General features: G+C 39.1%; 1 protein-coding gene and 1 long non-coding RNA gene across 27 annotated transcripts in view; one reads left to right on the top strand and one right to left on the bottom strand.

The window, feature by feature from the left end:
* MYT1L (myelin transcription factor 1 like) overlaps window positions 1-13434 on the bottom strand; it is a 571739-nt gene that overhangs the window by 110284 nt on the left and 448021 nt on the right. For 17 of the 26 annotated variants that reach the window (XM_053286009.1, XM_053286008.1, XM_053286025.1 and 14 more), the window contains 2 exons: window positions 10722-11696; window positions 2112-2246 (listed from right to left, as the gene is read on the bottom strand). The exons of 1 other annotated variant lie outside the window; for it this stretch is intronic. In XM_053286009.1, coding sequence (XP_053141984.1) covers window positions 2112-2246; window positions 10722-11696 — 1110 coding nt within the window. The remainder of the gene's footprint in view (window positions 1-2111; window positions 2247-10721; window positions 11697-13434) is intronic. 8 more of the 26 variants (XM_053286015.1, XM_053286019.1, XM_053286012.1 and 5 more) reach the window with 3 other exon arrangements.
* Window positions 285-2784, top strand: LOC128340643 (uncharacterized). The gene is made up of 2 exons (XR_008313852.1): window positions 285-1017; window positions 2428-2784. It is a non-coding gene; the product is annotated as an uncharacterized LOC128340643 (long non-coding RNA).

Below are 13434 nucleotides of genomic sequence, written 5' to 3'. Positions count from 1 at the left end.
AGCACATTTTAAAGTCAAGAGGTTGGTGGAGTGATTAATTATTAATCCAAGGAGCCAATAGGCCTAGTTTTGTCACTCTCCACCACCAAGCAAGGCCTGCAGAGGTGCTGCTACTCAGCAGCAGAAGGCATACTTTGAATGTTGTATCCCCAAAGGATTTGAAATATCAGGATCCTACAGATCCCTGCTGGGATCCTGACTTCAAGGCCCCATGACAGTACAAGACTAGAGGGACTTTTGGAGACTCAGTGTGAAGTAAGCTTTATCATTCATTAGAACTATAATTGTGATGTGCTAAAGTTTTGGGTTGTTGTTTTTAAGTGTAAAGAAAAATTGGGTCATGACCAATTTGTAAGCGTGTATGTGACATGAAAGATGTTTGAATCCGTATCACCAGTGTACAGTGACTAGTGCGGAATTATGCTACATTTCAAAGAAACTAATCTTGAAATAGTGTTTAATGCTTACTCAAAAGCCAAGTACATCAGAACCTGTTACATATTGATTTAAAAAAATAGTCACAACCACCATCATTCATCACCATCACCACACCACTAGCAGTGTACTAAAGATGTGAAAGCTTCACTTTGGAATTCCTGCTATTCAAAGCTGTTCTTGAAACATGCTTTACAAGCCCAGCACTGCAGTAGTCAGGAAAAAAAGAAAGAAAGAAAGATGAGCTCACCTTTTTCACTTTTGTCACTACTGAACATGCAAACCGTTTAAAGCTATATTCTTCTTTGATCGGCAACATTTCCTAAATGTTTTATGTTTACCATTTTCAGGGGGAAAAGATGAAGTGCTTTGAGCAACTGAGTAAACATTTGCGTTTGAGAAAATTATAGGCCTTGCTAAACTGAAAATTGAATTCCTTTGATCAGCTAAATCCACACACCAGCTGAGAAGCGGTGTTGTTTCCTTAAAGGGATTCCTCTTTTATGATCGTTATTCTAAAGAGGGAGACTACATTGTTGGAAAGGGACAACCACATTATGGCTACAGCCCTTACACCACTGAGTAAGTCACGGTGTGTGGGGGGAGCAAATTTTCCACAAGGGGTCTCTCTCTCGCTCTCTTTCCCTCTCTCTTTTTTCCATAGTCTTTCAGCCCTGCTTAATTTTCTTATTTGAAGGCTCTCATTTTCAGGAAAAAGCATTTCACTGGGTCCCTGAGTCACAAGGGAATTTCTGAGTAGTTTCAATGTCAATAAATAGGTTTGCTGCCTTACTGTCTATAGAAGAACACCCAAACATACTTTGCTTAATTATGCGATGTACGAACGCAATTTCTTATAAGAGAATGTGTTTTATTGATAGGGAAACTCACCATGTGGTGATTCTGCATCATATGGTGAATAGTCCCAAGTATAAGGGTAGAGTTGGGCGAAACTCACCTCAGGGACACCAATAATGGCAGCACTCCCATGGTGAACATAACATGTCTGCATTTAGAAATCTGCCATGCTGCAGTGATTGGAAATCTTATTTTGGTAATAGTTTAAACTTTCAAGCCCTTCACAGAGTAATCAATTTAGAACTTGCATGAACAAAATTTTATAATCTAGGACTATTTCTGTTGCATCTATTTCTTACCATATTCACTATTCCTTTATCCCCATCGTACAACTATAGAATGTTTGCATGAACATTCATACAAATAAAATTGCGGGTGACTCAACAACATTTTCAAAGGTCAGCTACTTTTCTATCTATCTATCTATCATTTAAAATGAATTCAGCTGCATATTTTTCAAACTCAAAAGAACAGTTGCTCTTATGTTTGAACAATAGAGAACCTCTTCAAGAGGTGACTATAAGAATCAAATGTTGTACTATTTTGCCTAGAAAAACCTGTATATATAGACAGAATGCCTAGCAGAGTCAAAGAATACAGCTTTAAAACATCTTCCTTCAAGCATAAAGGTTAGTATAGATGTGAGAATGATAAAATAAAGGGAAAATGCAAATATAACATAAAAACAGGTTGCTAAATTGAGACATATCATACTGGAAAAATGGGAGGAAAAGAAAAAAGAAAAAGCCTCTTAATGCATGCTAGAAAAATTTGTGTGGAGTTTTATCCCCAGTTTCCATGAAACAATGTGGACTTACTTTCTGGAGGGACCCTATCTTTGTGTGGGCATCCTGACAAACTGCGGTGATGGGGGTAAAGCCCCGTTACATGGCCAGTTCCATCACACCCAGGGGTAGGACATTTGCTCTCTTTCTTTTCTGTTCTTGAGGGATCTATAATTTACAACAAATGTGTCAAGTGAATGATGTTTTTCAGCTTTCCAAATGGATGAAGGTTCATTTAATGAAATCAGTTATTCTGTGGAAAATGTTCTTAAAGAACACTGGAAGACAACACATCTGCTGCTACTGCGTGAACATTTTTATGTCCTCCTTCCTTTCTTCCATACCGCAGGCTCCTAGGACCACAGCCGTCCCCAACTATGGATGGTAATGGATAGTGACTTTCCTCCAGCAAAGCCACACCACTGTCAATTAATATACTTCTGTCAACCATCAGCTCTAGGGTGCAAGTTGGCTCTATTTTTTCTTTGTTTTAATGCTATTTACCTCATGCACCAAAGGCTACAGATAACTGCAAGAGACATTCAGAGTCCTGATCATAATGGACCCAGTTCCTCACCAAAATTCTTCCAAGATGCAGTGCAAATTAATTCTTTTTTAATGGTATTCTAAAGCAGACAACATGGTATTCTCAAAACTTTGTTATGAATATCAGAAGCTACATAAAAGCATGTTTCTTTCTCATGAATACTTCCTATAGTATATGCGTTTTTTTTTAAAAAAAAGTTAATTTTATTAAATTAACTTTTAAAAAACCCAGTTAACTTAATAAATTGCTTTTAGTTTGGTCCATGACAGTCACATACTTAAACTGCCTGAATATTCATTACTTTCAAAGGAAGAGTGACTTTTCTAGTGCTGCTACTTTCTGTTCTTAAAAGCCTATGAAATGATTTTTCTTCATCTAAGAAATGTTTGCTGCCAAGAAAGTATGGAATTAGGGCTGAAATTTCTCTTGAATTACAACTGGAATCTCAAATGACATTAGTTTGGGTACTAAAATATCTCTAGACATTCTGTTTACATCAGATATCATGGGATAATAACCTCAAAGCTAAATTCCACCTCTGATCTGTATACACATTCAAAGGATGAATTTAGGACAATAGTAACAATGATAATGGGAGGAAGGTACAGTCAGGGTATGAATATGACCCATATCTCCTTGGGATTGCTCTCCTCACCATCTGCCAACTTTTCTCAGTAGAACTTTTTTTCTAGATTGTCCCAGCTTCTCTGGTGATATGAGCGGCCTTGCTGCAGTCTCACAATAGCCAGATTTGTGTTATGTTGGGTATTTTTTAATTATAGGGGGAAATAAAGGGGGCCCTTAATGAAATCCAGAAGCTCAATCCCTGACTCCACCCAAGTTCAGCGAAATCATCAAACCGGCAGAGAGTTAGCCTCCTTCCTGTAATTCGAGCACTATGTTAGGAGAGGAGAGCTGGTCTTGTGGTAGCAAGCATGACTTGTCCCCATAGCTAAGCAGGGTGTGCCCTGGTTGCATCTGAATGGGAGACTTGATGTGTGAACACTGCAAGATATTCCCCTCAGGGGATGGAGCTGATCTGGGAAGAGCAGAAGGTTTCAAGTTCCCTCCCTGGCTTCTCCAAGATAGGGCTGAGAAAGATTCCTGCCTGCAACCTTGGAGAAGCTGCTGCCAGTCTGTGAAGACAATACTGAGCTAGATAGACCAATGGTCTGACTCAGTATATGGCAGCTTCCTATGTTCCTAACTTAACCTTTTTTTTAAATTAGTAATGCTGCCAAACGTCCAAGCATGGCTTGGAAACTGAATCCAGTGGGTTCATAATGTTTGCCTAATAAGGCAAACATTATGACCCAAAAATTCTTATCCAGCTTAGATTTTTATCTGAGCTGGAGGAACAGCTCCTGCCTCCCTCTGTCAGTGACTGACATCCAAAGCAATAAAGTGAGAATGCACCAGGGACGTGACCATGCTGCAGAGCTTTTCTAGATGTGCATTATTGGGCACACATTGGGCTGCCAGGGAGTGAATTTTCCCATTTTGCTCTGACTTCAGAAGTGCCCTGTCACCCCAAAACATGTCCCCACAGGTTGCACAGCCCTTGGAGACATATTTTCAGGTGACACAGACTTCCAGAGCAAATGGTCAAAAATTGCTTCCTCCATGCTATGCACCTACTACAACAGTTGTGTAGTAAGTCCAATGGTTTGAGCCCTGGATATCTGAGGAACCGCCTGCTCCCAAAGGTTGCTGCTCACTTGATGAGGTCATCCGGCGGGGGGGCTCTGCTCTGGGTGCCGACAATGAGGGAAACTCAGCTGTCATGCACGCGGGATAGGGCCTTCTCATTTGTTGCTCCCAGACTTTGGAATGCTCTCCCAGTGGCTATCTGCTCCTCAGTCTCCATCAGAGTTTTTAGAAAGCGTGTGAAATCTTGGCTTTTTGCCCAGGCTTTTATATGATTGTTCCTATTGCTGCTGCTTCTTATATTATGCTTGTTTTTTTAATCTTTCAATCAGATCTGTATTTTTCTATTCTAGCTGATGTTTTAATTGTGTAATTTTTATAGTCTTATTAACTTTTGTGTGAACCACCTCGAGATTGTTTTAATGAAATGTGCTATAGAAATTTAACAATAAAATAAAATAAATATTCTCCATTGCTCTAGATGTCAGCGCTTGTCTCCCTTCTATCCACCAATCTTCTGCCTCCATGCATTTCCCCACCACTTTACCTTTCTTGTTGCTTTGGCAGTGGCAGCATGGAGGTCATCTCTCTCTCTCATCGGTCACCTTTGATGCCAGACACACTGTGATGGCTGCATCCCAGCAGTCAGAAGAGCTGCAACTTGTAATTTTTCAGCAATCCTGAAATCCTGATTCATATTGGCAACATTTTGAGAATTAGAGTTCCCTTCATTCCTTGCACAATATGACAGTGTGCCAGGGATCAGTGATGGGAGAAAGGAAGAGAGATGTCTCTCCATTGCCATACTGCTTTGAGGACTGCAAGAAAGGGAAGTGCAGGGAAAAAAACTTGGTGGAGAGAGGCAGGTGGATAGAAAAGTGAGAAGAAGTGTATAGGCATTAATGGGGAGCTGCAGGAGATATCTGATCCTGTCACTTCCCCAACGACATTGTCAAGAGAGTCCAAAACAGGTTCAGAATTTGATTACTTAAAAAACCTAGCTATTTTCCTAGGTTTATTTTACAGGGAGGGATAGTTCATTTTTCCTGAGCTCAGTTTTGAGATTTGTGGATGGTGGGTTGGTTCACTTATCGGTACTTTTGAGTGCTCTGGTCCAAGCTACATATTAGTTTTCTTTCTCTCAGAAAGAGACAATGCTTAGCAAGAGTAGCTTAGCTCCCTTCTTTTCCAGATAAATGACTGTATAAACAATATAAGGCTTATAATCCTGAGACCATTACAAATTATGTTGGATGTGCCACCCTACCATATGTTTTACATATTAAAAAATATAATATGTGAAGTAGCTCTCAAGGGTACAGAGTTCCAAGAAAAACAGGGGCTGACATGCAGACTAAAGTTATCATTAATCTGCAAGTGACTCGTTAAAATATGGTCCTGAGGGCCACACAGCCCTCAGGTCCATATTCTGGGGAGTCACAGTAAACTAGAAATGGAAAGGGAGATTGACAAAAATCAGCCCTCCCCCTTAGTGTATGCTTCACATTTGCTGAACACAGGCTTTATTCATCGGCCACTCATTTGAATGATCCAGGATAGTCAGTGAGAATCATTACCTATTTTCAGGATATATACCATAAGGCAAGAACCAGTAATTCACAACAGTGTAAAGAAGTCCCAAGTCAGTATCTATGCACACCATCCTTTACATTGTTGCAATGCATTGATATTAGAACTAATTTAAATACCAGTATCTAACAAAAAAATGCAAATATAAGATTCTGGCTCTCAAAGTCAACCAGACTTAGCCATTCACATTCTCATCCAGAACTCATCCTTACTGCCTCAGTTTTTTAAAAAGAAGTCTATCAGCACTTTGAACATTCTCTTTCTGTTCCCTTGTTCCAGGATTGACCTGGATTCCCTTCAGAATAAAATGTTATCCCATTGCCTCTTACATCATAGGTCTCAAACAAATAAAGCTAGAGTTGACTTGACAGCTTAAAACTTGGAGAGATTTAAGGCACTTGCCTTTTAGCAGGCAAAGAAGAGGTGAAAGTAAGGCTATCCACACGAATGGGTGGGTGGGTGGGTGGGTGGGAAGGTAGGGTCCAACTCACCTTCGCCCCAGACAATCAGCAAAATGCTGTATGGAGTGCAGCTCACACTCCCAGATTATTCATGCTGCTCCAAGCAGTGCAGATCTCTGGAGGCTGTAACGATGTGCCCCAGCCTCCGGATATCCCACAATCCATTGAATGACAGGCACTGTGCATTGGGGGATACCCCTATGAGATGGGTGCATTGGGGGATACCTCCCATCTCTGTGAGGGATACTGCCCATCTCTGTGTATACTTGGGATGTGTGCAACCCGAGCATACACATGATCCTGTGGCTGGGATAAAGGGTGTGCTCACACTCTTTAACCCAGGTAAAAGGGGAAGGCAGTGCCGGGATCAGGCTCAATCCTGGTGGTGCCAGGAGCAGCCCTACCCAGATAGGGCTTCCCTAACCTGGGTAGGGTTACTCATGTGCATAGCATTTCCATGATATTCTATACCATTATAGGAGTCTCAAGTGCTGAATACTTAAATTTAAAAATTAATTTCTGCAAATATATTTCTAAAATACTGATAAATCTCAGAATGATTCACAACTAAAAGCTGATGCACAGGAAGCTCTGGAATGTGGCAGCGGCTTTTTATGTGAGGATGGATTGGCTGCCAGCCATAGAGCTGGTTGTCAAAAGTGAGAGGTACGTGCACATCACCCAACAAGGGCAGGATGCAAACAGTCCAGTTCTACCCGTGGCACAAGACTGGCTCAACATGAGCTGGTAGCTGTCATATATGCAGCTTAAAGCAATCGTCATGCACCCATTGCCTCTAGGTTTCCAGCTGAACTTAGCCCACCAGCTAGGCACGAAGTCCCACCAGGAACTCAATTAGCCTCATGCTTTTGTTCCTGCTGAGAACACAAGGAGATTCTCAAGCATCTGACAGGCCACAATACATGGATGAAGGACTGAATTTGATTTCATGGGTCACAGTTGTGAAGGCCTGCTTCAAATGTTCATAATCAAAACATTTTAGTCTAATTAAGTTAAGGACTAGACTTCACAAGCACCAAGTGTAAAAGGTACTATGGTGTCTTGTAATATATTGTGTTAACAATGCATTTAATAATACCTTTCTCTCCAAATCCCCTTTATAAGCCACAGAAAAGTTAAAATGCCTTGTGTATGTGAATATGTCTATCCTCTATGACAGGCCTGCTCAACTAAGGCCCCCCAGCTGTTTTTGGACTACAACTCCCATAAGCCCCAGCCACAGGGGCCAATAGCCAGGGATTATGGGAGTTGTAGGCCAACATCTGCAGGAGGGCCGAAGTTGAGCAGGCCTGCTCTATGAGAAGCTGAAGCAGATCATTAAACCTAAGACCACAGAAGAAATCAGTGTCAGAGCTAAGATTCAGATTTACATTATATGATGTAATCTCTTGTCATCCATGCTATTCATTTGCATAGGTAAAACTAACTTTTTGCAGAAGCCACTTTTGAATATTACATAGTTTAAAAAATTTTTTTTTAAAGTCCGTGACTGACTGCCAAAAATTGAGTGCTGAAGAATTTTGCATCCTCTGCAGCTCACTATGCAAAAATATGTTCCTGAGGGTTGTGGTGGGTGGCAGAGGAAAAGGGAGACTGGCCAAAATCACTCTTCTCCCATTGCATGCACAAAACATTTTCAGCTTGTGCAGTCAGGATGTCAGCCAGTTAATATGGCATTGTGGTTTGTATTTGCTTTTCCCAATAACAATATTTCAGGTTGTTTAACCCAACAGAATGTAGGTCAAAATCTTTGACTCTGAATTTAAGTAGATAATACATGTGAGTAAATCCATAATCAATGGCATATTAGTGAATTATTAGTAGCTCAAGAGCTGAACCATACAGGATCACATCCTTACTTCAATCTCAAATCTGCCTACAGATAACAGCAATGACAGGCTTGTATATCGACTACAAGAAATAAGTGAGGCTGAGCCAGTCAGAGATTCGGGCCAGAATCTTTTTTTCCTTTTTTAATTTTTATTTATTTATTTGTTCAACTGACAACACATAACTTTACCAACATCGTTGTCTAGTTCATAAAATGAAAAAACAAACTGAAATAGATTGATCTATTTTTTTAAAAAAAGGAAATAGGAAGGATGGCTTAATATTGGCACTTGGGAATTGGCAATTGACCATTATGAATGTTTAATTTTTTAATAAATATTTTCCTCCTAGTGCAGAGAAAGTAAGGGCTCTCTCCCATCCCTTGACATAATTGTCTAGTTATGACTCCAGTATTATCACAACATGATACAAGATACCAGTCTCTCTAACACAGAGCAAACATATCTAGAGAAAGGATGGTCTCTCCCATTGATTTTAAGGGGCCATCACAGTGGACCTTTCAAACATAAGAGAACAGAATTTTTGTGCATTGTTTTGATGATTTTACTTCCCTAGATTTGAGTATCCTTGAGATGTGTAACACTCTAATAGCCTTTGTTGATGTATTTGGTGGTGGTGGTGGGGATCATGTAAACTTCATACACCTTTCATCCATTCTCTTTTTAATCTTTCTATTGCAGAAAATAAGATATATGATACTTTTCCCCCATGGTCTATTAAAACAAGGAAGGGATCTAGTCTTCAAAGTTTCAGGTTGAATATGCCCAAACTTCTTTTACTTCAGACCCAATTGTTGCTTATAAACCCTACTAACTTTAGCACTCATCCTTACTTGTAAGCCGCAAGAGCCACAAAGCCCTTTTTGTGAGCCAGCAAGATAGGTTCTAATGGTTAAAGGTTTAAAGCTGGTGGAATTATCTTGCATTCTTTACAAGGGAAGATATGTGTACTAAATCAATATAAACATTAGTAAAATATGCACCTAAACCAAAGCCAGATCCCCCCCCCCCAAATAATTTCTTGGCTAGTCCATGCATACTTTAAAAAATACAAGCTTTATCTGTGAAATATATCTCAATAATGAACTTTTTCATAGTATGTAAATAATTACTATCATTTGTTTCTAAATGGGAATATTCCTGACCATCCTCAAGTGAGAATTGGCATGGGCAAATGTAATGTGATGGCTGAGGCTATCAGCGATTGCTGTGGCTCATGCTACTGGCAAAATTGCCATCCCAGTCATAGCAATTGCCACTGGCCACATTCATAATGGCCCTGTACATATTTTACGCTTATTTGTGCAAGTGTGTGCTCAAGAGTGGTTGCATGTACAGAAAATATACTGTGTGAATTAGCTCAAGCTCAATAACTCAAGGAGTAGTTTATAAATTTGTTAAATGCTAGTATGAAGGTTGTTGCTTACTTGTGTAATTTATTAGAGAGATATTTGGGTCTTATCTCTGCCTTAAAAACTTTCCTTAAGGCAAAAAATATCTGAAATGCTGAAAATAAAGTTTTAATCTCACAATTAAATTTTACAGTCCTGTTATCAAGTTCATAATATAAAAACACTGTATAACAATTTAATGAAGTGATGTTATGGGAAGCATAGCATCAGCCATAACCACCTATGTAGTTCACAATAATCTGGATCCCTCAACTCCTATTAAAGTTAATGGAAGTGAAAAGTATTTAGCAAGTACTGGGGACAGTGGACACTTTACAAGAGTGTAGACTCATAAAAATAGCATGTTTATATTTACATGCTATGTGCATAAAATATTATTAAGATAATTATGTTTTGTCTTTCTTTGTCTTATATATTGGACTGTTGTTAAGGCAGCACCTTAACTATTTCCACAAAGGAATGAAACCAGTGAAGTGGAATGCATATAAGAAAGAAATTGCTATTGATCTCAGCCCAGGCCACAGCACGCCTTGCATAGCAAATGGTTTCCATTACCTTACTATTTAAGATAATTAATGTGCAATCGTTGCCCCTATCTTGTGTTATCGGTCATTCTAATACTGTTCAATTTCTGTCAGGCAACTTTACATTTTATATAGGAGAGGGTTAATCAATAGTCACCATTTGGTGATAATTTTATAAATCGGAATGCCACCCACACAGTCCAGTCTGTGAAATATGCATTTCCTTACTGACTGACTAACTGCCCTACACTGTCCTACCATTTAACTCAATTTATGCAAGTTGCACTTGCTTTCAGTTTTCAAATCATAACTCAACCACAAAACGTATTCAGCATTTTAGGATAACCTTTGCCTTTTTGAACATGATCACATATTTGCTTTGTTTATCCTGAAATGGTACAGTTTTCTACCTGTAAACAGATGAAATCACTTTGAAATGCTCTTTATCTCTGGAAAGTTTTAAAGTGATATTTTTTATTTCATACATTAATCATATGCATCTGTTAACATTTAAACCCTACTTTATAATAAGGTAATATAATAATATAACATCTTCATAATAAGATAATGTGCATTAGATAGAAATATTACCTTTACCATAATATGGCTTTTTGACATGGCCGTCACTGGATTTAGATTTCCTGTCATCTCCAGAAAGTTGTCTTGGAGACTGTTCTTCATAGGATCTCATATTATCCCTCCTTCCAGCTTCCATTGCCATTTTTTCTCTCATGGCTTTTGCTCTCTCTGTTTCTAAAGCAATAGCTTTCTCAAGTAGCGTTAAGTTTCCTTTTGTCATATCAAACACCTCTTCAGACCTATCTGAAGTAATAGAGGTGGTGTCATCATCTCTTTCATGACAGCCATCCTCTTTTGCACAGCTAGAAAAAGTTCTAGATCTGGGGCTCAACTGTTCTTCAAGTCTCATTAAGTTCATCATATCAGAATAATTCCGATCAGGTGTCCTTCCTTGGAAATCTTCTTCTTGCCGAGCATGTTGGCGAGAATTCATGTTTTGTTGCTGATTTCTTTCCTGTGGGTTTGTCTCACTGAGCTTCCTGGCCAAATCAAAGCATTGGTTCCTCAAGCATTCCAAGCTGCTGAGACACACCTCTTCGTCACTCTCTTCCACCATTTTTTCTGTAAGACCATTGTTTGTAGGCTTTCCTAGCATTCCATAGTTCATATTCCTATTTTCTTGCTGTGACATATTGTCTGCATAATTTCTATCATTAACATTTTCTGAAAGCACTACACCATGTCCTTGTGCTAACAATTTCAGCGAGTCCACAGTTTCCCTAACAACGTCACTGTCTAAATCTAAACTCAGCTCACTCTTACGACCAACATTTTCATTTTTGTCGCTATCATCTTCCAGGCTATTAGATGTATTGCTATTCATTTCTGATTCTGTCCTGGCTCTGTATGCTGCATCCTCTGCAATTTTGCCAAGATTTAACAATGACTTGGCCACCAGTTCATCGTAATTATCATACTCATCATTATTGTTATCGTCTTTTTCTGCATCTTGCATTCGAGTATTGTGACAATTCATTTGATGGTCTTCTGCATAGACAAAAAGGAACAAAGAAAGAAAGAGAAATGGAAAAGAAAAGAAAAAAAGTGGCTAGAACTGGAACTGTTTTTGCAGTAGCATGGACAGATGAGAACACAAACTGCCTCTCAATTATTCTTCAGCATACAGGAGTTCTGAAGCATTAAGAAACCCCATATGAATTTAAATTTAACTCTGGAATTAAAGGGGGGAAATGTCCCTAAGGATGTAAGGCCATTCGTATACCTTGGCCTTAAACTATCCTTTGCTAACTGCTTTATGAACTTTATGAAGCCACTGCTTTATGAAGCCACAGCAACAAACTTCCCTACAAATTTAGTATCTGACATTATAACAAAATCATTGTTATATTCACCTTTCTTATTTACAACTTGATAGTGATTGCATTGTTCATACTATTTTATTTGTGTGGGTTCTTTGAAGGGCCCCAGTTCTATTTTTTCCAGCACAGCAGATGGACCAAGAGTTAGCACGATGAAATTTTTAATATATATACACCATAGAGGCCACTCACATAAGCACCGCACACATACTATTTATATTGTATGCAATACAACCACATTCTCTCCAAGGACCGGGTTATAACATGGGGCAATACAGAAAACCTGTGCCAAATGAATGTTTCAAATAATTAGACACTGAATGTAAGATTCCATTGCATATTTCAAAACATAATTTTTAAAGACACACATATAATATAAAGACATACACATGCATTGTAAATAAGAATTTTAACTGTATGTCCAAATAAAGCAAGTAACAATCTATATTTTCTATGGGGAAAAGATCTGCCTTTAGCAATGTTAGCATTTGCTAAATTTGTGAGTGCTTATTATCCTGTATGCTACACTGTCACAGATGTTTTGTTGATATCCCTGATGGCATAACATACAGATTTATTCTGTCATGCCTGTTACAACTGTTGAAAACCCACTCATAACAAAAAATGAACTTCTTTCTTTTATTTTTAAGAATACACCATGTTATCTTTGTTATTTATAACATAGGCTCAGCATACACAGTGATGCTAGTGGAAGAAAAGAAACAACTCTTTGCACTCCTGAAGCCCAAGCCTGTAAACAAAAAATAAATAAAAATAAAGCACAGACAGGTGTTGGGGACACTTGCCAACGACATGGGCTGTGTCTTGGGTGGGCTGCAGGGGCAGAGGGATAGCCCAGAAACCAGGCAGAGCTTTGCTAGTGGAAAGTGTCCACTTGGCTTCCAGGTTCACATTGTTGTCAACAGCTCCTCAACCCTTGGCAATATGTTTTCAGCATGTTCAGGGGGCTGCAGTGATGCTGAGAGTTGCTTGCATTAACTTCAGTATGCTTCTGTTCTGTCACTGTGTATGTGAGCCATAATCTGAAATGAATGTTTCCTCCATTGCACAGAAAACATTACTAACATAGAAGTCAGCCCCTAATATCCCATTCCATTCCACTGTCAAGCAAGAAACACTGCTATGGGTATATGTAGATATATGGGTCTATGAAGTTGAGAGCAGGTCTGATTCTCAATATCTGGGCTGAATGGGAAGGGTTTAGCACCCCTCCCTATGGTGTCTGCAAGTGCATCCTTTTAAGGTTGACCATATATAAATAAATGGCTGCCATCGACTCCTAGAGGAACAATGAATAGGAAAAACACAACCCTTGGCTACACTATTGTGTGAAGGCACAATGCTGCTTTCAACACTGGTGATGTTGCTGACACTGGTAGGGATGT

The sequence above is a fragment of the Hemicordylus capensis genome, chromosome 1 (genome assembly GCF_027244095.1).
Source record: "Hemicordylus capensis ecotype Gifberg chromosome 1, rHemCap1.1.pri, whole genome shotgun sequence".
NCBI lineage: Eukaryota > Metazoa > Chordata > Lepidosauria > Squamata > Cordylidae > Hemicordylus > Hemicordylus capensis.
The sequence above is the reverse complement of the archived record's forward strand: the minus strand, read 5'-3'. Positions and strand labels throughout refer to the sequence as shown.